Source organism: Octopus sinensis, linkage group LG15, assembly GCF_006345805.1.
Source record: "Octopus sinensis linkage group LG15, ASM634580v1, whole genome shotgun sequence".
In the NCBI taxonomy this organism is placed as follows: Eukaryota; Metazoa; Mollusca; class Cephalopoda; order Octopoda; family Octopodidae; genus Octopus; species Octopus sinensis.
In genome coordinates, this window is record NC_043011.1 from 21,720,134 (window position 1) to 21,745,852 (window position 25,719).

The 25,719-nt window shown below is 38.2% G+C and overlaps 2 protein-coding genes across 3 annotated transcripts in view; one reads left to right on the plus strand and one right to left on the minus strand.

Moving 5' to 3' along the window:
• LOC115219916 overlaps positions 1-9,159 on the minus strand; it is a 26,030-nt gene extending 16,871 nt beyond the window's left edge. The window contains exons 1-2 of one of the 2 annotated variants that reach the window (XR_003882387.2): positions 8,938-9,107; positions 5,051-5,151 (exon numbers count right to left, since the gene is read on the minus strand). The gene's annotated coding sequence lies outside the window, so the exon portion shown is untranslated. Of the gene's footprint in view, positions 1-5,050; positions 5,152-8,937 lie in introns of both variants that reach the window. The other variant, XM_036509529.1, reaches the window with a different exon arrangement.
• Positions 9,160-13,173: 4,014 nt separating this feature from the next.
• LOC115219881 (snRNA-activating protein complex subunit 5) lies at positions 13,174-24,145 on the plus strand. Its single transcript, XM_029790184.2, has 4 exons — positions 13,174-13,659; positions 19,587-19,676; positions 20,753-20,813; positions 23,550-24,145. The coding sequence occupies exons 1-4, from the start codon at positions 13,552-13,554 to the stop codon at positions 23,678-23,680; spliced, it is 390 nt and encodes a 129-aa protein (XP_029646044.1). The 5' UTR covers positions 13,174-13,551; the 3' UTR covers positions 23,681-24,145.
• The last annotated feature ends 1,574 nt before the right edge of the window (positions 24,146-25,719 follow it).

A 25,719-nucleotide genomic window follows, 5' to 3' on the forward strand; every position in this document is an offset into this window, starting at 1 on the left:
GACTGGAGTATTTTCATAAACTCAGTAGTGCATAACAAGCACATTTTATTACCTATTCTATATGACTTTACTCTACTAATGATATTCCAATTCAGGGTATATTCTATTTTTTCAGATTTCAATTCCCATACATAGACCTGTTGAATTACTTAATTTGGGATTTTTAAAGGAGTGATAATGCTGGGAATTTCTTCTTTTAATTTCATTCACTGTGGATCCTATATATTCTTTTTTCTTCTTATTATTATCATTAGATGCTACAGTACATTTATAAATTACATTATCAAGGTTGCAATTATTATTAAGCCTACATTTTGATTTATCTTTATATGTGCATTTATTTAGTATAAGGTTGTTTTTTGTTTGTTATATTTCTTCCATAGCTATTATTAATATTAGTTAAATTGTTATTATAGAATTTATTTAATTTGACGTTTATAGAGGATATAATATTACTAACATTTCTTGTTGTCGAATATCCCACCCTCATAGTTTTTTTTTTTTTTTTGAGAATATTTTCAAATACTCTTTATTCTTTTTAAAGGATATTTTAATTATTTTCAGAATTTCTTTAATTAATAATTTGGTTTGGACCCCATAAGGGATAATTAACCATATTATTTCCTTATGTTTTTTATTATTAATATTACTATTATTATTGTTCTTTGTCTTTGTATTCTTCATGGGTATATAATAATAATGTTTATTTCCATTCAAATTCTTTTTGGTATTATCCTTACTATGATCATTTTTATTAATATTATTTTTATTTATACTTATATTTATCTTTATTTCTTTCCTTATATTCTTTATTATTATCTTTGTTATTACCTCTATAGTTATTATCTTTGTTAATACCTCTATAGTTAGTATGAGGACATGCGTAAGCTTGCAAGAAATGAAGCTAGTATGCTCTACTGGATGTGTAATGTCAGTGTGCATACATAACAGAGTGTAAACGCCCTCAGAGAAAAGTTGGACATAAGAAGCATCAGATGTGGTGTACAAAAGATAATTGCGCTAGTATAGTCATGTGTTGCGTATGGATGAGGACAGCTGTGTGAAAAGGTGTCACACCCTTAACAGTGGAGGGAACATGTGGAAGAGGTAGACCCAGGAAGACCTGGGATGAGGTGATGAAGCACAACCTTTAAATGTTAGGCCTCACAGAGGTAATGACAAGTAACCAAGACCTTTGGAGATATACTGTTCTTAAGAAGGCCAGGCAAGCCAAGTGAGACTGTAACCATGGCCTATGCCAGTGCAGCATAACCAGTCTATCTAAGAGTACCCTTCAATCATTGGACAATAATCTGTGCTTGACAAGACCTGTTGAGTCAAGCGAAATAATTGTCATGGCTGATGCCAGTACCACCTGACTAGCACCTGTGCCAGTGGCACATAAAAAGCTCCATTCAAGTGTGGTTGATGCCAGTGCTGCCTGACCGGTCCCATGCCGGTGGTATGTAAAAAGCATCATTCGAGTATGGCTGTTGCTAGTAAAACGCACCCAGTACACTCTCGGAGTGGTTGGCATTAGGAAGGGCATCCAGCTGCAGAAACCTTACCAGTTCAGATTGGAGCCTAATGCAGCCTTCTGGCTTGCCAGTCCCTAGTCAAAGGTGACTATGAGAAAAACAAGCCAGTAGATTTCAAAAACTGACCTTAGGCTTTATTAATAGACATTGCAAAGCAGAGACGCACTGGGAATTGTGTTCATTTGAACTCAAATGTCATGTCCGTTGGTTCGATTGGAATTCTTGGGATGAAAGCCTCTTCCCCAGAGGCACATACATTGATGATGGTAGCTTATGTCACATTAGGTGGAAATGTCTTCACTATCAACCTTGTCCCATTGCATAATTTAGGAAGATCTAAATTTCTTTGAAGCATTATTGGAACTGCTACCTTCAGAAAAAAGTTTATGTGGAGGAGCTCCAAGTGGCTCAAGAGAATTAAGGAACTCTGTTGGGTAACAGACAGCTTGATTTTCATCAAGGACAGAATCAACTGATTTGTACTTCTTAATGACTGATGGAATCTTATTCATTAATTCATGGTTAATCCTTGCTACTGTCTCATTTTTTGGAGCAAGAATTGCCTTTTCATACAACCATTTATGTGAATTATAATTATTACTTAAGTCTGGAAATATCCTGTTCTTCAATTCAGCTGGGAAATTCACCATGATAGCAATATGAACCAAACTGATATCATAATTCCCATCGAATGGTACTTTCCCATTTCCTAATTGGAGGAGCCAGGTTGAAAAATATTTTGCACATTGGTCCCCATGTAATAAAACTTGCACATCAGTATTGAAGGAAAATTTCACTACTTTATTCCATAGGTGTGAAAACTTAATGCATGCTTTTATTTCATCAGATCTTGTTCATCTCGGAATGACTGGTAATGTCTGTCTTAAGTCTCCTGATAAAACTAATGTAACTCCTCCCATAGATTTATTATTGCCTCTGATATCCTGTAAGGTCTTACCATTGCACCTCTATGATGAACCCGAATCTTTGCTTATGTTACAAATTGGACTGTCATTGGTGACCAGGTTTAGTGGTAATTTAAAAGCAGAATGAGCTGTTTGTCCTTCTGGGAGAATGGTGGAAGCAAAGCCAGACAATGGTACGACAACTGCAATTCTTTTTTTGTTACCTTACCTTGGAAAGAAGTTATGTTACAAATGTTTTACCTGTGCCACCAGGAGCATCAAGAAAGAAAATTCCTCTGCTTTTTCTGTGGAACGCTGCATGCACGCATACACACACACACTTACAGATACATATACATACAGTATCAAACATAAAATGAAATGGGTGTGTATTAGAGAAAGAGAGAGAGAGAGAGAGAGCAAGTGACGGGGCATGTTGTCATGTATACATACATACATAAATAGGCATACATCTTTCTTGTATGTGTGTGTGTGTGTGTGAGAGAGAAAGAGAGAGAGTGCCACTTAAATATCACTCTCTCTCTCTCTCTCATACACAAACATGCACACATACATAGAAAAAAGATGTATGCATATGTATTTATGTAAGTATAATTGACAACATACCCTTTCGCTCTCACACACACAGACACACACATACATAAATGTATACAAACAAACATACATACAAAAACACGCGTGTGCATGTGTGACTGACTACAAATACATAGAGCTGAACATGGAGTGCAAAGAGAACAATAAATAAAGATTTTTTACAGAAATTAACGAAGTGTGCAAGCTCAGAACGAAATCAAACCTGGAGTGTGTGTGGGAGAGAGAGAGAGAGAGAGAGAGAGAGAGAGAGAGAGAGAGAGAGAGAGAGAGAGAGAGAGAAAGAGAGAGAGAGTGAGAGAGAACATTGCAAACAATGAATGAAATAAACATGGATTGAAAAAATTGTATAAATAAAAGCACGTTAAAAAGTATCTTGTAGCAAATATTTAAATTTGTGAACTTCTTATGAAAACAAAACATTCGTACTACAGGCACGAGAGTGGCTGTGTGGTAAGTAGCTTGCTTACCAACCACATGGTTCCGGGTTCAGTCCCACTGCGTGGCACCTTGGGCAAGTGTCTTCTACTATAGCCTCGGCCCAACCAAAGCCTTGTGAGTGAATTTGGTAGGCAGAAACTGAAAGAAGCCCGTCGTATATATATGTGTGTGTGTGTGTGTGTGAATTTGTGTCTGTGTTTGTCCCCCCAACAAAGCTTGACAACCGATGGTGGTGTGTTTACGTCCCCGTAACTTAGCAGTTCAGCAAAAGAGGCTGATAGAATAAGTACTAGGCTTACGAAAAAATAAATCCTGGTATCAATTTGCTCGACTAAAAGCAGTCAAAATGGCCGCAGTCAAAATGACTGAAACAAGTAAAAGAGAATATATAAACACACACATCAACCTCATTTAACATCCACTTCCATGTTGGGATGGATTGGACGGTGCAGAAGGTAACACCAAGCTCCACTATCTGTTTTGGCTCCCAGAATACAAACACACATGCATATATGCACATATATATATATATGTATATATATATATATGTATGTATGTATGTGTATGTATGTGTGTGTGTGTGTGTGTGTGTGTGTATGTGTATATATATATATTCCAAAATTCAACTACAAGTGGACTGTTGGTGATTTTTTCCTCCTCCTTTTCTTATGCTTTTCATATGACACCATCACCAGATCAAAAAGCATTGGAGATGATATAAAAATCTAAAAAAATTTTCCAGTCTCCTGTTTTTGTGTGTATGTATATGTGTATGTATGTGTGTATGTATGTGTGTGTATGTATGTGTGTATGTATGTATGTGTCTATGTATGTATGTGTGTATGTATGTATGTGTGTATGTATGTATGTGTGTATGTATGTATGTATGTATGTGCATATGTATGTATGTATGTGTATATGTATGTATGTGTGTATGTGTATATTTTTGTTTGTTTTTGTCCCCCACCTACCATTTGACAACTGATGTTGGTTTGTTTATATTCCTGTAACTTAGTGGTTCAGCAGAAGAATCCAATAGAATAAGTACAAAGCTTTAAAAGTAAGTAATGTTGTCAATTTATTCAACTAAAACCCTTCCAGTCGGTGCTCCAGCATTGCCACAGTCTAATGACTGAAACAAATAAAGAGTTGAAAGATAAAATATCATTTTCGCTGTCATTCACTCTAATTACCTCGGAGAATTATTTTCTTTTACTCTTATTCTATCGGTCTCTTTTGCCGAACCGCTAAGTGACGGGGACGTAAACACACCAGCATCGGTTGTCAAGCAATGCTAGTGGGACAAACACAGACACACAAACACACATACATATATATACATATATATGACAGGCTTCTTTCAGTTTCCGTCTACCAAATCCACTCACAAGGCATTGGTCGGCCCGGGGCTATAGCAGAAGACACTTGCCCAAGGTGCCACGCAGTGGGACTGAACTCGGAACCATGTGGTTGGTTAGCAAGCTACTTACCACACAGCCACTCCTGCGCCTATTATACTGTTCTTCGTTTAAAATAATTTTTCAAAAATCTTACCAGTTCTATCACTAATGCTGTTTGTTACGCAGGCTTCAGGAACATCACGCTGAATCTTTGTGCGAAGCTCATCCACCCGGTCCTCATAGCCTCAGGAATTGCTACAAAACATATATAAAAAAAAAAATCATGTACTGTTTCAGAATCAACATTAGAAATCTGTCACAAAATTAAAAGTTAGAGAAGATATTTAGGAGGCGGGGGGGACAAGATGTCATGTTTGCCAAAGTGGGAAGGGAGATGTCGATTCATAGTCTCTCTCTCTCTTTTACTTGTTTCAGTCATTTGACTGCGGCCATGCTGGAGCACGACCTTTAATCGAGCAACTCGACCCCGGGACTTATTCTTTTGTAAGCCCAGTACTTATTCTATCGGTCTCTTTTGCCGAACAGCTAAGTAACGGGGACATAAACACACCAGCATCGGTTGTCAAGCAATGCTAGGGGGACAAACACAGACACACAAACACACACATGCATATATATATATATATATACATATATACGACGGGCTTCTTTCAGTTTCCGTCTACCAAATCCACTCACAAGGCTTTGGTTGGCCCGAGGCTATAGTAGAAGACACTTGCCCAAGATGCCACGTAGTGGGACTGAACCCAGTACAATGTGGTTGGTAAACAAGCTACTTACCACACAGCCACTCCTGCGCCTGTCAACATTTCACTGCTCTTAGTAGGGACACATAGTTGTTTGTCAACAACAGCTATTGGCGGTGTATTCTTCGTTTATTACTATTATTTTATGACATCGTTCGTGCGTTTGTACTAGTTTTAGATTTAAGGTGTTAGGGTTAGGGTTTTGGTTTTAGTGTTAGGGTTGTCATAAATAACAGTGACAAACGAAAAATACACCGCCGGAAGTTTTTGTTGACAAACAATGGCAGTAATTTTATTCAGCTGAATACATGTCATTGATTGGTTGAAATTACCGAAATAGGACTACTTTAACGTGAAATTACTTCGTAAATATAAGTTTTGGATCTTTTCGGTTTGACTGGCAGTTTTTTCTAGCGGTGTCATATGAAATTGTCACCCATAATTATGACCCTAGTATCGATCTATTGCATTTCAATCTGTTTTAGGTTTAGGGTTAGGGTTGGTGGGGAAGGGTAGCTTTTTTTTCTTCAGAAATGTAAATGAACCCAATCTGTTTCTTAAACGAGGGACATTTTCATACAGCACAGAATGTTTTCACCTCAATAGACGTCATTGATTGGTTGAAATTGCAGAAATTGAAGAAAAAAAACAATAAATATCTTACAAAGTATAGAATTTTCTCAATAAAGCCAAGAGAAAAAGATGTTTTATAAACACATTCTACCAGTATACGAAGTTTAAAAGTGTTTAGTTACGTGGAAATTATTTTTAAAAACTGCCGTTCAAACCGAAAAGATCCTAAGTTTTTCTCAAACATGCTAAGAGTAAAAGATGTTTTACATGAGACATTCTACCAGTGTCCAAAGTTTGAAAGTGTTTAGTTACAAAAAATTATTTTTTTAATCTGTAGGTCAAAAGGTAAAGATCCATCTTGCCTTCCCCGAAGCCGAAATAAGGGTTTGTGTCGAAAAACAAAAATTTTTTTATGGGTGGTTTTAAGGGGGTGGGTACGGGTGGAAGTCTTGCTCGGTATACTTGTAAGCATTAACCGAATGAAAAGCGAGTCGACCTCGGCGGAATTTGAACTCAGTACGTAAAGTTAAACAACTATATTTTGACCAAATATTTTAGGTCAAACTAATTTAGGAAATATTGACAGTGGAAATGCCAACAAAGTGTGCCTAAGTGAAACAGTTTTGGAACGCATGCAACGAAAATTACAAATATTTTAACTCATTTCATAAATTATCGTTTTAGACACTTAACGTTCCCACCAACATACGAAATGTTGAAAATTTTCTGGGTCCCTCCCCGGTAAGGAGAGGGTTATATAATCGGCCTAACTACAGGGCGTAACAAATATCAGAAAATCAAAAAAAAAATGTGTGTAATAGGTGTAAAACAACTTCCTATGAACGAATATGAAAAAAAAAATTCGCGCACGCGAAAGGGGGGTGGGGGAGAGGCCTCGGAAAATTCACATCGGGAAGTTCCGAAAGCGTCTGAGGGGCTGACCCGGGCACCAAAACAAAAAAAAAATAGTGTAATATGTGTAAAACAACTTGCTCTAAACGAATATGAAAAAAAAAATGCGCTCTCGAGAAAGAGGGGTGGGGGAGAGGCCTCGGAATATTTATATCGAGAATTTCCGAAAGCGTCTGAACCGGGCACAAAAACAAAACAAAAACAGCGTAATAGGTGTAAAACAACTTGCTCTAAACGACTATCATGAAAAAAATGCGCGCTCGCGAAAGGGGGGTGGGGGAGAGGCTTCGGAAATTTCACATCTTCAGTCCACGGCCTTTAAACTAAGAAAAAATAGTGTAATTGGTGTAAAACTACTGGTTAATATAAGGCGTAACAAATATCAGAAAATCAAAAAAAAAATGTGTGTAATAGGTGTAAAACAACTTCCTATGAACGAATATGAAAAAAAAAATTCGCGCACGCGAAAGGGGGGTTGTTACGCCTTATATTAACCGATTCCTGTCCCCCTCCCCGATTTTGGATGATCATAACTTTCAGAAAAATGGATATTTTTTAATGAAATTCTTTACAATTATACTTCAGACTATGTAGATTCCGAAGACATAGGAATTGGGGGTGGAGGAAACAATTGGGGGCTATTTTTGAGAAGCGTTCCCCACTCGTGGGTGTTTCGAAATAAGTCGTCCATATTTGTTTTATTTTCACCGTTTTGTGCATCCGTAGATTTCTACAGAAGCAACAAACAGGCAATGAAGGTAAAGGAAGCCCTCACCAGAAAACTCGCTATGCTAAAAATAACAGCTAACGGTCTGGTACACAGGAATATGTTAGGACGACTTATCTGTTGCATACGAATTTTTTTTCGCACTTTAAGTAAATTTCCCAGGTAAACGTGGTAAACGTTTCTAATAGAAAGGCAGAAGACACCAGAAGCAAAAATAAGGAATATACACAGTTAAATATATAAATGTATTGTTACATAATCTCTATAATAAACATGATATTAAATGGAATAATTCCCCGTTTGAACCTTTTTTAATTACATATATATGAGTGTGTTTGTGTGGTAGAATGCATGCACAAAGGCACAGATTTCTGTAGTTATGCCAAAACCCAATGTATCCTTTATTTATGACGATATAGTAATATTTTGGATGGTATTAATTCTTGGAATCCTCCAGAGAATTAAAACAGAGACAACGTGTTATTGTTGCAAAATAAGCTCCCTAACAGATGACATCTTTATATATAAAAGTCAAGTTGTGTGTCTGTCTCCTACGATTTAGATTCCTAACTACTCCCACATTTTTCGGAGCAGTGTAACCAAAAGCGGGTATCTTATAGTCGTGATTCATATCGAGCCCTTCTAGGTATTAGCGCACGTCTACAATGAGTCTATGATTTTAAAAATAATTTACCATAATTTTTTTCCATTTTAATGCATTTTTTTCGCTATTATATAAGGGAAGTAATTCTCTAAAAATGTCTACGATGAGTCAACGATTTAAAAAGAAATTTACCATCATTTTTTTTCCATTTTTAATGCATTTTTTTGCTATAACTCTCTAAAAATGCTTATATAGTTATTTCCCTTACAAACCCGAGCAACGCCGGGCGATACTGCTAGTCTTTTTATAAAACAAAAGTGACAGGCAGTAGTAGTGCTGCGTATATGCATTCCTTCTGAAATTATTAACAAAACGGGGAAATCAACAATAAATAACGAAGTGGGATTCTTAATAAGAATCGGTCACCACGTTTAAAGAAATATATAATTCTTATTTACCAGAATTCAATGTGCACATTTAAACCCGAGGAAAATCCACATCCTTCGTGTTCTGTCATATTTGCTGGAAAACAAGCAGCACTTTGCTGGTTGAAACGAAAATATATAACGATAAAAATATGACTCTACAGTAGAATTCGAGAGAAATGTTTTTGAAATAGAACGGAAGTAAGGGAAGACAATTCTAATTATAAAAAATAATAATTTCGGCTAATATTCTGTAAATCAGTGCTTTCCAAACTTTTTGCTGGAGTGGAACCCCAAGGAAACATTCCACTGGCTCGAGGAACCCCTGTGCAATAATTTAATAGTCTTATGCACACATATCTGCACAGGAGAATTAAAAATTACTGCCGATTTTAGCAGTTTTGTAACTTCTTGCGGAACCCCTGGACAGTACTGGCGGAACCCTAAGGTTCCGCAGAACCCTGGTTGAAAACCACTGCTGTAAATACTTGTACAAAAACAATTGCAGCGTGGAAGGTGTTCATAAGCCATTTAAAAATACACAAAAACCGTTAGATCCACTTCAACATTTAAATTCAATTTGCCAAAATATTTTCGTCGCTTTGAGACCACGACAAAATTCCGTCTGCATCTTGGACTAAGTAATATACATTTCGCTATTGGCTACAGGGGGCTAAACATAGAAGGGACAAACAAGGAGACAAGGGGATTAAGTCGATTACATCGACCCCAGTGATTAACTAGTACTTATTTAATCGACCCCGAAAGGATGAAAGGCAAAGTCAACCTCGGCGGAGTTCGAACTCAGAACGTAACGGCAGACGAAATACCTATTTCTTTACTACCCACAAGGGGCTAAACACAGAGTGGGCAAACAAGGACAAACAAACGGATTAAGTCGATTATATCGACCTCAGTGCGTAACTGGTACTTATTTAATCGACTCCGAAAGGATGAAAGGCAAAGTTGGCCTCGGCGGAATTTGAACTCAGAACGTAGCAGTAGATGAAATACCTATTTCTTATGCACACATATCTGCACAGGAGATTTACTATCCACAAGGGGCTAAACACAGAGGAGACAAACGGATTAAGTCGATTATATCGACCTCAGTGCGTAACTGGTACTTAATTTATCGACCCCGAAAGCATGAAAGGCAAAGTCGACCTCGGCGGAATTTGAACTCAGAACGTAACGGCAGACGAAATACCGCTAAGCATTTCGCCCGGCGTGCTAACGTTTGGGGGAGGAAAGACTTCCTCCCGTCCCCACTCCCCATTTTCTCGCAAATTATTATTATAAACAACTTTTTTTTGCCCAAAACCCACGTATTCGGTTACGGAGATTCCGGAAAATTGCCAAAAATCAGAATTTTGAAATTTTTGTCCCCCATCCCACCTTACTCCCTTTCCCCCAATTTCTTCATTTTTTACTTCTTCCGTAACCCTAAAACTCTAACCCTAACCCTTAAACCCTCACCCTAACCCTAACCCTAAGTAGAAAAATTTTGGAATTTTTTCAGAATCATAATCTCTGCATTTTTCCACATATTTTGACCAAAAAAATTTGTGAAACTAATGAGTAGTCAACAACCATTCAACAATGTGTGCATACACGTGCATGCGTGTGTGTGTGAAATCATAATCTATTTTATATTTTTATTTTTACATTCCTTATATATATATATCATCGTTCATCGTTTAGCGTCCGCTTTCCATGCTGGCATGGGTTGGACGGTGCAACTGGGGTCTGGGAAGCCAGAAGGCTGCATCAGGCCCAGTCTGATCTGGCAATGTTTCTACGGCTGGATGCCCTTCCTAACGCCAGCACTCCATGAGTGTAGTGGGTGCTTTTTACGTGCCACCGGCACAGGTGCCAGACGAGGCTGGCAAACGGCCACGGTCGAATGGTGCTTTTTATGTGCCACCGGCACGGAGGCCAGGCAAGGCTGGCGAACGGCATAGGCTGGCAAACGGCCATAGGCTGGCAAACGGCCTGAGGTTGGCAAATATATATATAAATAATTGGTGGATGAGGACATAGCGACCCCTTCGGTGAGATGGTAGAAGAACATTCAGAAATAGCTCTGGTCCATTAGCTCTGACAAGGCAATTCTTCTTGGAGATGGAAACTCCAACCTAAAACCTTGCCTGGCGGGCATGCAACCTGGTAGATCCTCACAAACCTGGATTCCGGCAACCCACTACAACTTCTGGATAGCTTTCGATCATCTTAGATTTTTTTCCTTGCCACCAATCCCCTGTTGAACAAGAGTGAAGTGCATGCGAATGGGACTGTGTGCTCCAATTACCATCCTTAACAACTCCGCTGCACAAGCTTTGTTCTCACACCAGTCCTTTTCTTCCTGGCGAAGAAACCGCACCTGGAAAGCCATCCCACACTGCGGTCAAGGATTTAAAAGAAAATCCTCAAGACCTTTCACTTTTGCTACCTGGAACATATGAACCTTGATAAACCATGATGACCATGATCGACCCCACCGTAAGACTGCACTCATCACCTCTGAGCTCAAACGATACAATGTGGGTATCGCCACACTCAGCGAAACAAGATTCTCTGATGAAGGCTGTCTCACTGAGGTTGATGACAGATATACATACTTCTGGAAAGCCCTTCCTCAAGGCAAAAATAAAGTTTATGGCGTAGGATTTGCCGTCCATTCGTCATTACTGAAGAACATCTCTATGATTCCAACTGGTATCAGTGAACGGCTGATGAGTTTCTGAATTCCCTTCTGTAACAAAGGAGGCTGAGAAATGCCAGCTGGTAGCTGCCTTCCACCCCAGGTTTCGCCTTATCTGGTTGGATAAGTATGACAACACCAAGGTCGCCAAAGTGAAGAAAAGCATGGAGAGTAAGGTTGAAGAGGCCATGAGGCAGCAGTCTGACGAAGTGAGCAGCAACAACGAAGAGGAGGATGACTTCTTCAGTGGTGTCACTCAGCCAAAAGAGAGCAGCAGGAGCCACAGGTCACTCAGGGACAGGGCCCAGAATTTGGCAAAGACCTGGTTGGGGATCAACTCCAAGGACCTGCTGATAGATGTTGCCTTTTAGGGTGAACAAGTGTTGGTGGACTTGTTCATCAAGATCAGTACAGCCATCCCTTCCAGTATTGCAGTGGAGTGTTTGTTCTCTATAGGCAAGGACATCTAAGGGCCAAGAGATCATCCCTATCTGATGAAAACTTTGACATGCTCATTTTCATGAAGAGCAACATGCATCTCATGAACAAAATGGAGAATGAGAAAAGGAAAAAGTAAATTATATATATATCGTGGTTTTCATTTTTTTGATATTTTTATTTTTTTACGACCACTTTATCAATAAACTTTTTTAGTTTAATACTAAACTAAGGGGCTATTTTTTTCACCCTTTTCTGGCTCTAAAAGCCTTTAAAACACTAAAAAGAAAAGGATTAAAACTATGAAATCAGCCTTTTTTAGGTCTATAAAACTATAGTTTTGGGGTTCTAAAGCCCTTAAAATGACTGAAAAAAAGGCTGATTTTATAATTTTGGCACTTGTTGAAGGTGTTTTTAGGTGGTTTTAGAGCAAAAACTGATTTTATTTTTATATAATAAAAATTAACGTTAATGGTTTATCAATAACTTCAGCTACATTTTTAAAGAATTTACTAATTAACAGTTATCGAAGTTAACTTTTTGGTTAACGGATTAACAGTTAATGAAGTTAACTTTTCGATTAATAGTGCCCACCTTTGGAATGTATGTATGTATATATGTATACATGCATACTTATGTGGTACTTTACTCTAAATGGGTAATTTAATACATGAACATATGATGACAACTATGCAAGATATTGATGATATTTGAGTGGCTGTGTTGTAAGTAGCTTGCTAACCAACCACATGGTTCCGGGTTCAGTCCCACTGCGTGGCATCTTGGGCAGGTGTCTTCTACTATAGCCCCGGGCCGACCAATGCCTTGTGAGTGGATTTGGTAGACGGAAACTGAAAGAAGCCTGTCGTATATATGTATATATATATATATGTATGTGTTTGTGTGTCTGTCTCCCTAGCATTGCTTGACAACCGATGCTGGTGTGTTTACGTCCCCGTCACTTAGCGGTTCGGCAAAAAGAGACCGATAGAATAAGTACTGGGCTTACAAAGAATAAGTCCCGGGGTCGAGTTGCTCGATTAAAGGCGGTGCTTCAGCATGGCCGCAGTCAAATGACTGAAACAAGTAAAAGAGTAAAGAGTAAACCATTTACTGTAATGAGAGTTGCCTCCCTTTACTAATGCCTGTAAGTTTGAAAACAGTTTGCTTCGGATGTTCTGCAATAAAGCCAAAAGTATTAACATACTTGGAAAATAACACCATGAAATATTCATTATGTTGATTTTTATACAAACAAAGAAACTTGAACGACATTAGGAATTTATATAATTAAATATTTACATATTCCGAAAGCAAACAATTGTGGTACCGGAAGTTGTGTTAGCTTTCCAAATGTTTTCTGCATTATGTATGTAAACGCTTGATTAATAAGAGTTTTGTTGATCTAACTAATCGCTCGGGTATAACACAATAATATATATATATATGAGATGAAATATTGATAGAATTTTCTAATAGAGAGAAAGTAACTTTTCTGTTTAATTATGTCAAACGCGGAATATCTTCAGAAACAACTTAACATGTTAAAATGGGAAGAAAAATATATAAAATCAATTATAGAACTTCACGAAGATCAATTAAGTCGTTTAAAAGTAAGTATAAAATGTATAAAATCTACATCCTGAATTTTCTGTGAACTATTTCCTTATGCTAGGAGATATAAAGTATTTATCTTCGTTCATTATATTCTCTTTGTTATGAATTTTGATTCAGTAGACTTATAATGAGATGCATTCCAGTCATGACCATTCCGTCTTTTTTCTCTATCAGGGGCTACATTGTCTATCGTATCTTTTTTGTTTTAGACTGCGAGTACCTTGAGGGAAATTTGGCTTCTATCACTAAGAAGTTGAGTGACTGTGTAGGGTTTCCCTTTGCCGTTAAAAATAAAAGATGCGCCTAAAAAAATAAACTATGAGAAGAAAACTAGTTATATGCTAAATTATTTCATGGCAGTTAACGTAACCAGTGGCAGTGTTTCTGATGTTATTTCGAACCACTTCACGGAAATAATCTTGATACCACTTCTCTGTTATCAGTTTAATGGGCGAAGGTAAAGAATACGCACACCCGGTGTTTAGGGTTAGGGTTAGTTTTAGGGCTAGGGTTAGGGTTTTTGTTACGCCGAAAACCGGTGGTGTACGTATTCTTTTCCTCCGCCGTTTAATATTACGGAGATGTACTTGCATAGCAAGTGACCTAATCTGAGATCGTGTGCTGGAACGAAAACAATTGCTGCGTGGAAGGTGTTTATAAGCCATTTAAGAAACACACAAAAACTGTTAGATTCACTTCAACATTAAATTTAATTTGTCAAAATGTTTTCGTCGCTTTTAGACCACGACCTGTTCACTGACAAAATTCCCTGCTGCATCTCATACAATACAAGAGTTTCTAAAAAAAATTGACGCAAATACTAGGCCTCAATTCTGATGGACCTTGCATACATAACAAATCTGCATCCCAAAGCCTAGGTTACCCTCCTTAGAGACAAATATACTTTAGCCCCAATTACTTTCAGATCCTCTACAAAGATCAGCCTTACCCATTAAATCAGTACTACTTCAGCATGCACACATTCTTCCTTCGTGATCCAACAAGGGAGTTTCTGTGCAGTCACTCAACCTGCTAGAAATAGCAGGTCTCAAATCACAACCTGTCGCCTTAAATAAGGAAAGAATGAATTAATAGCCATCGGAGTGCTGGAAGATGTGGTAGATCTGCAGGCATTCATTGGAAACACAGCTAGGGATCTCAGCTGTGTCCCTCCAAAAAGTGCTTCCCGCCTTGGCCAACCGGGATCCAAACCCAGGCTGATCAGGCTGTTGTTTACAGGCTTTACTGAGGTGCGGACATTCCATCTAGCTGCTGATAGAGCTTGACATGACAACATAATCAACTTTAGAACACTTCCTGGCCTACCACCTGATGTACGCCCAAAGCTAAGATTTGTAGCTTCTCTAAATCGCAACTCTGTGCCACAGGAGAGTTTTAACCTCCGCGATGATGGACAAATCTGGAAATGGATGCCAGTTGGACTGAGCAGACTACACCCACAACAACAACTGGCAATACAAAAATCTTGGGAAACTAACCAAGAACAACCAGCCATCCCCTGTATATCATCATCTGAAATCCAGATATAAACTGCTGTCCTTGAATGCCCGTAGTTTATGCAACAAGGTGCATCTTTTTGACTCCTACGTCAAAAGTATCAACCCAGATTTCATCACAGTCACGGAAACATGGGCACACTCTGCACTCTGTGATGGAGTTTTCAGCATAGCCAGCTACAATCTGTTCTGCAAAGACCGCATTAATCACCGTGGAGGGGGTGTGATGATTTAGGTTTGATCAAATCTATCGGCAATCCCGTGATGATTTGAACCAATCTCAGCAGGAAGTATTTTTCTGCAATATACACATGACCATGTCAACACTGCTGCTCGGAGTCGTTTACCGCCCCCCAAATTATCATCAAAACGCACAGCTTTTTGATATCCTCAGAGCTGCTGCCATGAAAACAACCGCGTATGTTTATATTGCGGGCGACTTCAATTTCCTTGAGATTGACTGGGAGGCCTTCCGTTGGCCGCAAAATGCAGACGATTTCCTTGAACTGGTGCTGAATTCAAATTGGTCCCAAGTCATTACCTCCCCCACAAGGGGTAACAACACTTTGGATCTGCTACTTACCGCTTCTCCTGAAACAATCATTAGTGTCACTACTGAAGAACCTTTAGGTGACTCTGATCATTCCATGATCATGGCCAACTTGTCTCTGGTTGTAACAAAAAACACAACCATCTTCAGACTGCCCGCTTTGACTAGAATAAAGCAGACTGGAGCTCTTATTGTACTGAGCTGCAATGCCCAAACTGGCTCTAAATTTATATGCCTCTGGAGATGTGGACACTATACTCCAGAACATTCTGAATTCAATATGGGTGGCATGTGCAGCATCAGTACCACGCAAGCACAAAAAACCACCCAATAGTGCAATTTGGGAGACTGCAGCAGTCCGACTTGCCAGGAAAGAATGCCGTAATGCTGAACAGGAATACAAATTGCACAAATCAGAGAGCAACAGGAAAAAGCGCAATAGATCAGCCAACCACCTTAGGCAGGTGACAAAAAAGGCAGTGCTTGAATTTGAACAACGCATTGCAGCTAACCCTGACAGCAAAGTGTTCTGGAAGTATGTGCACTCAAAGCAGAGACCCCACTCTCCAGTTGGTCCCCTTCGCAATCCTCACACAGGACAGATTACTGGCAATCCCGAAGAATGTGCAGAAATCATTGCTGGATGCTATGCCGGCATCTTTACTGTCGAAGACCAAAATATTCCATCTTCATCACCACTGACATCGGACTCTATATCTACTATGCAATTTACACCAGCAATGCTACAACGCCACCTTAAGAATAAACGCAACTATACCTCTCCTGGTCTCGATGGTGTTACATACCTACTTCTCAAACACGGTGGGTACTTTCTTCTAAGCCAACTTTCTCTATTCTTCCAATTCTGTCTTGACAATAGTGTTACTCCAGAACAGTGGAAAACTGCCAGTGTTATCCCTCTGTTCAAAAAAGGCGACCGCACATCGCCTGTCAACTATCGCCCCATCAGTCTTACTAGCTGCATCACCAAACTGATGGAATCCTGTATCAGAGAAACCCTCTGGAAGTCTCACAGCCTCATCCAGTTGTCACAATTTGGATTTATTCCTAACTCCAGCTGCTGTAATCAACTCATCGAGTTTCTTGAGGACATTACCCAAATCACTGATCTCGGATCCTGGGTGGATGTTGTTTACCTGGACTTTGCTAAGGCTTTTAACTCTGTGCCACACAAAAGACTTATGGTGAAGCTCTCTGCGTTGGGCGTAAGAGACGGACTCTATAACTGGTTGAAGTCCTTTATTTTCGGACGAAAAGAGGTTGTCACAGTTCTAGGACAGCACTCTTCGCCCTATGAGATGACATCTGGTGTACCACAGGGATCTGTTCTTGGCCCCCTTTTATTTGTTGCATATGTTAATGACATAGATGCCAACTTAAAGAATGCCACAGTGCTGAAATATGCAGATGACATCAAGCTGTACCTCGAAATAAAGAGGTCAGATCCTGTACACTATAGATCTCTATTGCAAGCAGACCATGACACAATGCAGCAGTGGATCATGGACTGGCAACTCAAGCTGGCTGTGGACAAATGTACCACCATGAATTTTGGGAGGAGAAACCCAGTGTCCACCAACTCCCTCCACAACACTAGTCTCAAAAAGTCTTCATGTGAACGTGACCTGGGTGTTATTGTCGACAGTGATTTGCGTTGGACAAAACACATCGCTAAAATTGTCAAGAAGGCTGAGGGTGTCTTGGCATCACTCACCAAATCCTTTGTGAGCTGCTCTCCGACTATCAAATCTGCGGCTTTATATAGCTATGGTAAGACCTCACCTGGAATTTGCATCACCGGTCTGGAACCCCTATCTTGCCCAGGATATCAACCGTCTGGAAGCCGTTCAGCGACGTGCAACCAAAAGAATACCCTCCGTCAGGCATTTGCCATATCCTGAACGCCTTATGTCCCTGGCATGGACACATTGAAACTCCGACGTCTGGCAGCTGACTTGGCAGACACCCATAAAATTATCAACCATCGTACAAACAATAACTCTGAGCACCTTTTCAAACTCCACCCATCTAACACCCGTGGACATATTTACAAAGTCAGAAAACAGCACAGCTCCCATGACTTCAGGAAACATTTTTTCACGCTGAGAGTTGCTGAAGCATGGAACAAACTGCCGGCATCAGTTGTTAGTTGTTGGAGCACTGCATCCTTCAAAACTTCCATGCTTTCTGAGATTCGCCAACACTACACCTGATTTTCTCCCCTCCATACACACACAAGCATGTATCTGACTCATGCATTGTTCGCTTTCCAGACATTTGTACATTACTGCATATACTCTGACAAGTTGTGGTGCACCTGAGCACTGTATACAATAATTTCATTATTATTATTATTGATAATTTAATCCAAGATATATCCATGAAAGAAAAAAAAAACCCAAAGCTTATGGCAGGAATGCCTTTAATCATAGGTCTGCTTGTTCAGTTGTATACAAAATAATTCTTTGGGATATATTCTGTTTGGCTGTCACTTTTCAATTTCTGTTCCAATTGATTTCATATTAGGCGTAATGATGTAGTTGTGTATGTTAATCATTGACATGAAATTCATTTTTGCCAATCAATAAATAAAGAATTGAAGAAGGAGACCCAAGAAGATATGGGATGAGGTGGTGAAGCATGACCATCAATCGTTGGGCCTCACAGAGGCAATGACAAAAGACCAAGACCTCTGAAGATATGCTGTGATTGAGAAGACCCAGCAGGAAAGAGAGATCACAGCCGTAGTCTACACCAGTGTTGCATAACCAGCCCATTTAAAAAATACCTTTGAATTGGCGGCCAACATTCTGTGCTTGAGGTGACCGATACCAATGCCACCTGACAGGCTCCCATGCCAGTGGCACTTAAGAAGCACCCACTACACTCTCGGAGTGGTTGGTGTTAGAAAGGGCATCCAGCTGTAGAAACATCACCAGATCAGATTGGAGCCTGGTGCAGCTTTCTGGCTTACCAGTCTCCAGTCAAACCGTCCAACCCATGCCAGCATGAAAAATGGATGTTAAACACTGAAGATGATGATGATTATTAGCTTTTAAATTTGCAAATTTTGAGTAATTTTAACCAATTGTAAGCCGCAGACAGGACACATTTTTCACTTGTAAGATGTGCTAAAGATAATAGCTAAATAGGCCTTAAATCACACACCAACTTTTTTTTTTTTTTTGCATAAATTATAAATTCCCATGTGTAGAATACAAATTCACAAAATTTTTCTGAAAATTCCAAAAAATAAAAAAGGCATGCATAAAATAAATAAGGCATGCATAAAGCAGAATTCTACAAATATTTCATTTGTTTACAGTTGACAACACATGCTGTCATGCACAAAATGACCATGGAAATTTTTTTAAAACATTTTTCTGGAAAAAGTTAAATATCCCCTGAGATTCAGTGTGGAAAAGTACATCAATACACCAAATTTTAAAATTTTCACTAAACTTTGAAATTTACACAGGTGCAGCCAAAGAGAAAATATCCACTCTTTGTAATGTTAATTATAGAGAAGCACAAATGAGTTGTCTTCAGCATTTGAGTGGTCAGTTTAATTCTACAAACTTGCCTCTGCTAATTTTAGTGACAAGGTTAGCTTAAAATTCATCTGCAAGTGTTTCCTATTATAGTCTTAACAAGAACAGTTTATATTTCTGCTGCTCATGTCAAAACTTGTAGATAAATACTTGTTTTTATCATGTTGTTCTTTGTGCTTATGGTGAAATATGCCGTTTTTTCACTTCAAAATTTGTAAATTCATGCAACTCATATTAGGAAACGAAAATATGTTTCAAAACTAGTTTCTTGTTTATCTTTTTAGGTTGAAGAGCTTGCGCTAAAGCATAAAATAGCTGTAGAAGAAGGTTGTCATGATGAAGATACAAGCCGGCTAAAGAAAAATGAAAAACAGGTAAGTTTTCAATGATAATATAAGCTAAGTCTTTGATGAGAACTGTTATTCTTCAAGTAAAATAGCTGCAGTTGAATTGTTTTAAGTGAATGAATCTTCCACTCTGAACAAAACTTATAGCAGTTATCTGTCTGTGTGTCTGAGTGTCTGTGCATATTATCATCAATATATATATATATGTATCATCAATATTTAATGTCCGTTTTCCATGTTAGCATGGATTGAATGGTTTGACAGGAGTTGATGAGCCAGAGGCCTATGCCAAGCTCCAATGTCTACTTTGACATCATTTCTGTAGCTGGATGCCATTCCTAACACCAACTACTTCACAGAGTGTACTAGGCGCTTTTTACTTGGAGTAGCACTCGTGAGGTCACTAAATAGCTCATAAGACAAGATCCCTCAACTGAGAAAGATGGCTTTATGCCAGGTGATGAAAGGTTAAACTATGATAAGGAGACAGAAACAGGTGTCTTGCAGGTTATTCCAGCTGGGAAAAGAGAAAAGATAGTGAAGAAGTTACAGGAAGATCTACATAAAAATGTTTAAGAAATTTGCTTACCAATCACACAGTTTTGGATTCAGTCCCACTGCATGGTACCTTGGGCAGGTGTCTTCTATTATAGCCCTGGATCAACCAAAGCCTTACGAATGGATTTGGATGACAAAAACTGAAAGAAGACCATCATATCTATGTGTGTGTTTGTGTCTCCTTGGCTAGACATACTATGATTGTTATAAATGAATGTCATCTTTTGGACATGGAAAAATCTACCTCCACAAATTCTATCTGACCTATGTATGCATCAAAGGGTAGATATTAGAATGTGAGTTGTGAGTGAATATGGTAGATAGAAACTGTATGGAAGTTTGCTGTGTATGTGTGTGTGACAGTTCGGCAAAAGAAACTGATAGAAGAAAAGTACCAAACTTTAAAAAAGTATGTACTGGGGTCTGTTTGATTGACTGAAACAATAAAATATAAACGGGTTTTATTTTTTCATTATTATTTAATGAGAATAGTCAAGAGAAGGTTAAACATTGTTAAACCTTCTTTTTATTTGATTTATTTTCAGGCAATGGAAACAGATGAAAATATAAATAGTGTCCCTCTGATGTTAGAAACAAACCGATTCTGTAGGTTCATGTTTATTATACACTTATTGTTCATATTGTAATTATTCATTTTTAAATGCATCACTGTTGCCAAAAAGAGCATATGGCTACCATCTTCAAATATATCTTTGCTTATTCTTCTATTCTTGTCAGTCATTGGAATATGGCCACTCTGTAGTGAAGGCATTTGAGTGGTTTTAATCTGATATATTGTGCTCTCCCACCTACTTCACCCACATATTCTTATAGTACTTATTTCATCAACTGCAAAAAAGTGAAAGCTGCCTCTTGTTTGGGGGATGGCAAAGAGTGATTTGGAAGGTGTTTGACTGCTGTTTCTAGCAGGAAAAATGGCCACATAGAGGCTTTCCTGTTGACTCACCATAACCTTGTTTATATGCTAGGAGCCTAATTCTGACATGTACATAACAGAATAAGCCTTTAACCACCACAGAAGATGCAGGTATACGAAGTTTTCAAGTTCACTTCACAGCTACATGACACCTTAACACTGCATGACATCTTAGTCAGTTCCCAAAGATTAGGTGCCCCTTTGCATCGTTTGACTTGGTTACTACAACAAGATGCTCTTCCTGATGTCAACCACATTCCTACAGAATCTACTGGGTGCACTTTCTCATGCCAACAACACCAGTGAGGTTGAATAGCCCTTGACTAGATGGGACTAGAGGGACATCAAAATCCTATTCTTCCTCTGTTCATTTAGCCGTCCGCTTTATAGTGTGAATAGTAGATAGTGAGGCTTGTACACAATAAATGTATATTCGAAAAAGTGAACGAAGGTGACAGAAAGGCCAGAGTTTGGTATTGTGAAGGTGTATGTGTAAAAAGAAAACAAAACAAATTACCTGTAGTAGATATGAATTTATCAACTTCTAGTTGGCGGTTCAATGGTTTATTTCAAATATTCCTCTCTAAAATCAAGTTTAAAATTACAGGTTTCTCTCCTCAACACTTGGCCACATGTAGAAGATGTGGGGATAAATAATGGCACCAGTCTATTGTTTCTAACTATATGGAAGATAAGATGATGATAATCTTAGCCAGGGTTGATCTAACCCTTTAGCATTCAGATACTCTGTCAAATGTAATGATTATTTATTCACATTGTTTTGAATTGATCATGCATTATCTCATAGCTTCAATATTTGAACTGGATATGGCTGGTTTAAATGTTAAATCATCTTGGGTAGCCCTTGCTCTTATTAAGGGTCTTCTCTCACCCAAATCTAAAGAAAGACAAGGCCAGCACATCTGTGAGAGACAAATGGGTACAGATATTGTCAAGAGAGTAACTCAAAAGTGTGTGTGCATGCATGCACAGATATATATGAATGATAAGAGTTAGCAATACTCAACTCAAAAGCCTTAATGGATGCCCTCTCCATTTTTAGGCTTGATGAATAGCTGTTGACTCTTTGTTGAGTTCATCTGTTCTTGTTGACAGCTATTGGTTTTTATCAGTATGTTGACCAACACATCACATAGAAGAATGAGAGTCTAGAGTTAGAGTTGCTGGTTTAATCACCAATGGCTCAACCATGAAACAGGTTGTATTGGTTGCATAATTATGATTAGCTGAGCTTTTTTTGATGTGATCCGACACAAGAAGTGGAAGTTGTCATCACCATCATTTAACACTTATGTTCTCTGCTGACATGAGTTGGATGGTCTGACAATATCCAATGGATCAGAGGACTGCATCATTCCCCAATTTGTACTTTGGCATAGTTTTTATGTCCGGATGCCTTTCCCTAATACCAGCTACTTTACAGCATGTACCAGGAGCCTTTTTTTCATGCCACTAGCACTATTGCCGTTGGCATGCAACTTGCAGGACTATGAACCCCAAGGGAGGTGTGAGATCAGCTTCATGCTGGGGGATGAGGAGTTAAAGCATGAGATAATGTGGGTGGGGTCAGAGCAAATTCTTGTAGAGGATATGCACAGCTACTCAAATTTTGTAGCCGAAGGGGAGAAAGAGAAACAAGAAATGATCAATGATCAAAGAGATCGATAATGGTGACAAGGTTCTCAAGGTATAGTCGAGTAAATCAATTCTGGAATATAAGTGGTACTTATTTTTATTGACCATGGTGGAAAGAAAGACAAACTCAACTATAGTTGGATTTAAGCTCAGATCATTGGAGGACAGAACTACATACTGAAAGGATTGGGGTTTTTGTCTAATTTCTACTATTCTCTCAAACTCCAAAATGCTCTCAGTTTAAATATATGAAAATTCAGTTCTTAATTAAATCCTAAATTAATTAATCAATTGCAGCGTGGAAGGTGTTTGTAAGCCATTTAAGAAACACACAAAAGCCGTTCGATTCACTTCAACATTTAAGTTTAATTTGTCAAAATATTTTCGTCGCTAAAATCCACGACCTGTTCACTGACAAAAATCCGTGCTGCATCTCGGATTTTTGTCAGTGAAATCCATGCAGCACGGATTTTTGTCATTGAACAGGTCGCGGATTTTAGCGACGAAAATATTTTGACAAATTAAACTTAAATGTTGAAGTGAATCGAACGGCTTTTGTGTGTTTCTTAAATGGCTTACAAACATCTTCCACGCTGCAATTGTTTTCGTTCCAGCACACAATCTCAGATCAAATCACTTGCTATGCGAGTACATCTCTGTAATAATTAATCAATTTAATTATTTAAATATTAAAATAACTTGTGCTGGTTTTTAGTTAAATCTGTTTTCCTTTTCATATCTATTTCAAGACAACAGTAATGAAGAGGATGAAGATGATGATGATGATGACGATGATGCAGATGAAGGCAGTAACAAGCATTATGATAGTTTAAAATGCTTCCTAGACCAACTCTGTCAGAGAGAACAAAACAAAACTTAAAAGTAAAAGGATGCATTTATTTCCCCAGTATGTTAACAAGTATGATTATTAATTGTTTAGCCCCAGGTCAGCTCCAATCCATCTGACCTATGATCAAAGGTGTCCAAACTGCAACAGTCCTCTCTTTTATTCAGACACGATTTGTCTAGGGCTACATTATTCAATGCATCCTTTTTTAAAAATAATACAAGTTCAGCTTCAGGATATAACTGAAAATTTTGTTTAGAAATATGACAAGACTTGATTTTTTTTTTTATTTCTATTACTACCACACTTATTTTCTTTTCATTTTTTTAATTCTTTTTAATCACAATACATACACACAGCTGTGTGGTTAAGAAGTTTGCTTTGCAACTTCATGATTTACAGTTCAACTCCAATGCACAGCACATTGGGTGTCTTCTGCTATAAGCCCTGAGCCAACCAATGCTATGAGGGAATTTGATAGACAGAAACTGCAGGAAGGCGGTGAGCTGGCAGAAACGTTAGCACGCCAAGCGAAATGCTTAGTGGTATTTCGTCTGTCTTTACGTTCTGAGTTCAAATTCCGCCAAGCTCGACTTTGCCTTTCATCCTTTTAGGGTCGGTAAATTAAGTACCAGTTACACACTGAGGTCGATGCAATTGACTTAATACCTTTGTCTGTCCTTGTTTGTTCCCTCTATGTTTAGCCCCTTGTGGACAATAAAGAAATAAGAAACTGCAGGAAGTCCACTGTGTGTGTATGGATGTTTATATTCTGCACCTGTTACTGTTTAAGTGAAGTAGGACTGGTTTTAGCTTTCCTTGTTGACACGATGAGCCTAAAATGTGTGGTGCTCTGTGCTTTTGAAAACATATGGAATAAAGAAATCTCTTACTTGAAAAATAAAGTCTGATGACAGGAAAGGCATCCAGCCATAAGATCCTGTGTCAACAAACTCTCCATTGAAATAAATGTTAGCACAGGAAGACGGATATTAAATTAATATATGGGATTTTTTTTTAATTGAAAATTAAAATATTCTCAGAAACTGTAAAAAGTACTGGTGAGATTGCAAAAAACTGTTCAAATTGAAATGAATATTGATAATAAAACTTCACTTAACTATTTATTTATTGAATTTCATGCTCATCTCCTCAACCTGATATGAATTTATTTTTATATCTCAGATTTATCAATATTTAATTTCAAAATATGAAAAATCTTCAATTAAACTTTTCATTTCTTTTTTACAATAAAACTATATATATAACTTCGTAACATTTTTGTTCTTTTCTATTTTTCATTGTTTTATATTCATTTGAAATAGAAGGTCCTCATCACCATTTCATGACCACTTATCATGTTGGTATGACTTGGACAGATCATCACAGTCCAACTCCTTATTTGGCATTTCTGCCTTCCTAGAAGGTCGAGACCATGTCTTGCTTGTACTTTATTTAAGCATAACTGCTACAGCTAGATGCCTTCCTAATACTAACCATTTCACAAAGTGTACTGGTTACATTTTATAAAGGCACCAGTGCGAGAGAGGTTGTCATATCTTCACAATACTAAACTAAAGGGTCCTCTTGAACTTGTCATCTCTACTTGCTTGCTCACCACTTTGCAGATAGTGTGCTAGGAACGGCTTATTGGGGCACCAGCTCTAGTAAGATTGCCTTTCATTCCACAAGACAAAAGGATATCTAAGTTCTGTGTTTCTGTTCAGGGTAAACTAACCAAGTGAGCAGAAGAGGTGAGTGCAGATGAAGTAGAATGATAGGGAAAGAAGCAAGAGTTTGAAGGGAAGGAACACAACACTTGGCTATTATATCTTTTTCTTTAAGAAAATTTACGAAGAAACATTTTACTTGAGTTTTCTAATTTAATTACCATAAATCTTCGAGTATAATCCGTATTTTTTCCCCAAAATCCCTAGTGCGTACTATATATGAGGTTAAAAATGAAAATTATTTTCTAAGCAATGTCCGAGTCTATTTGCTGTCTGGTTTATTCAGACGCATTTTGTGATGTTGGGTGCGAAAATACCTTCCTTAAGCTAAGCCTGAAAGCA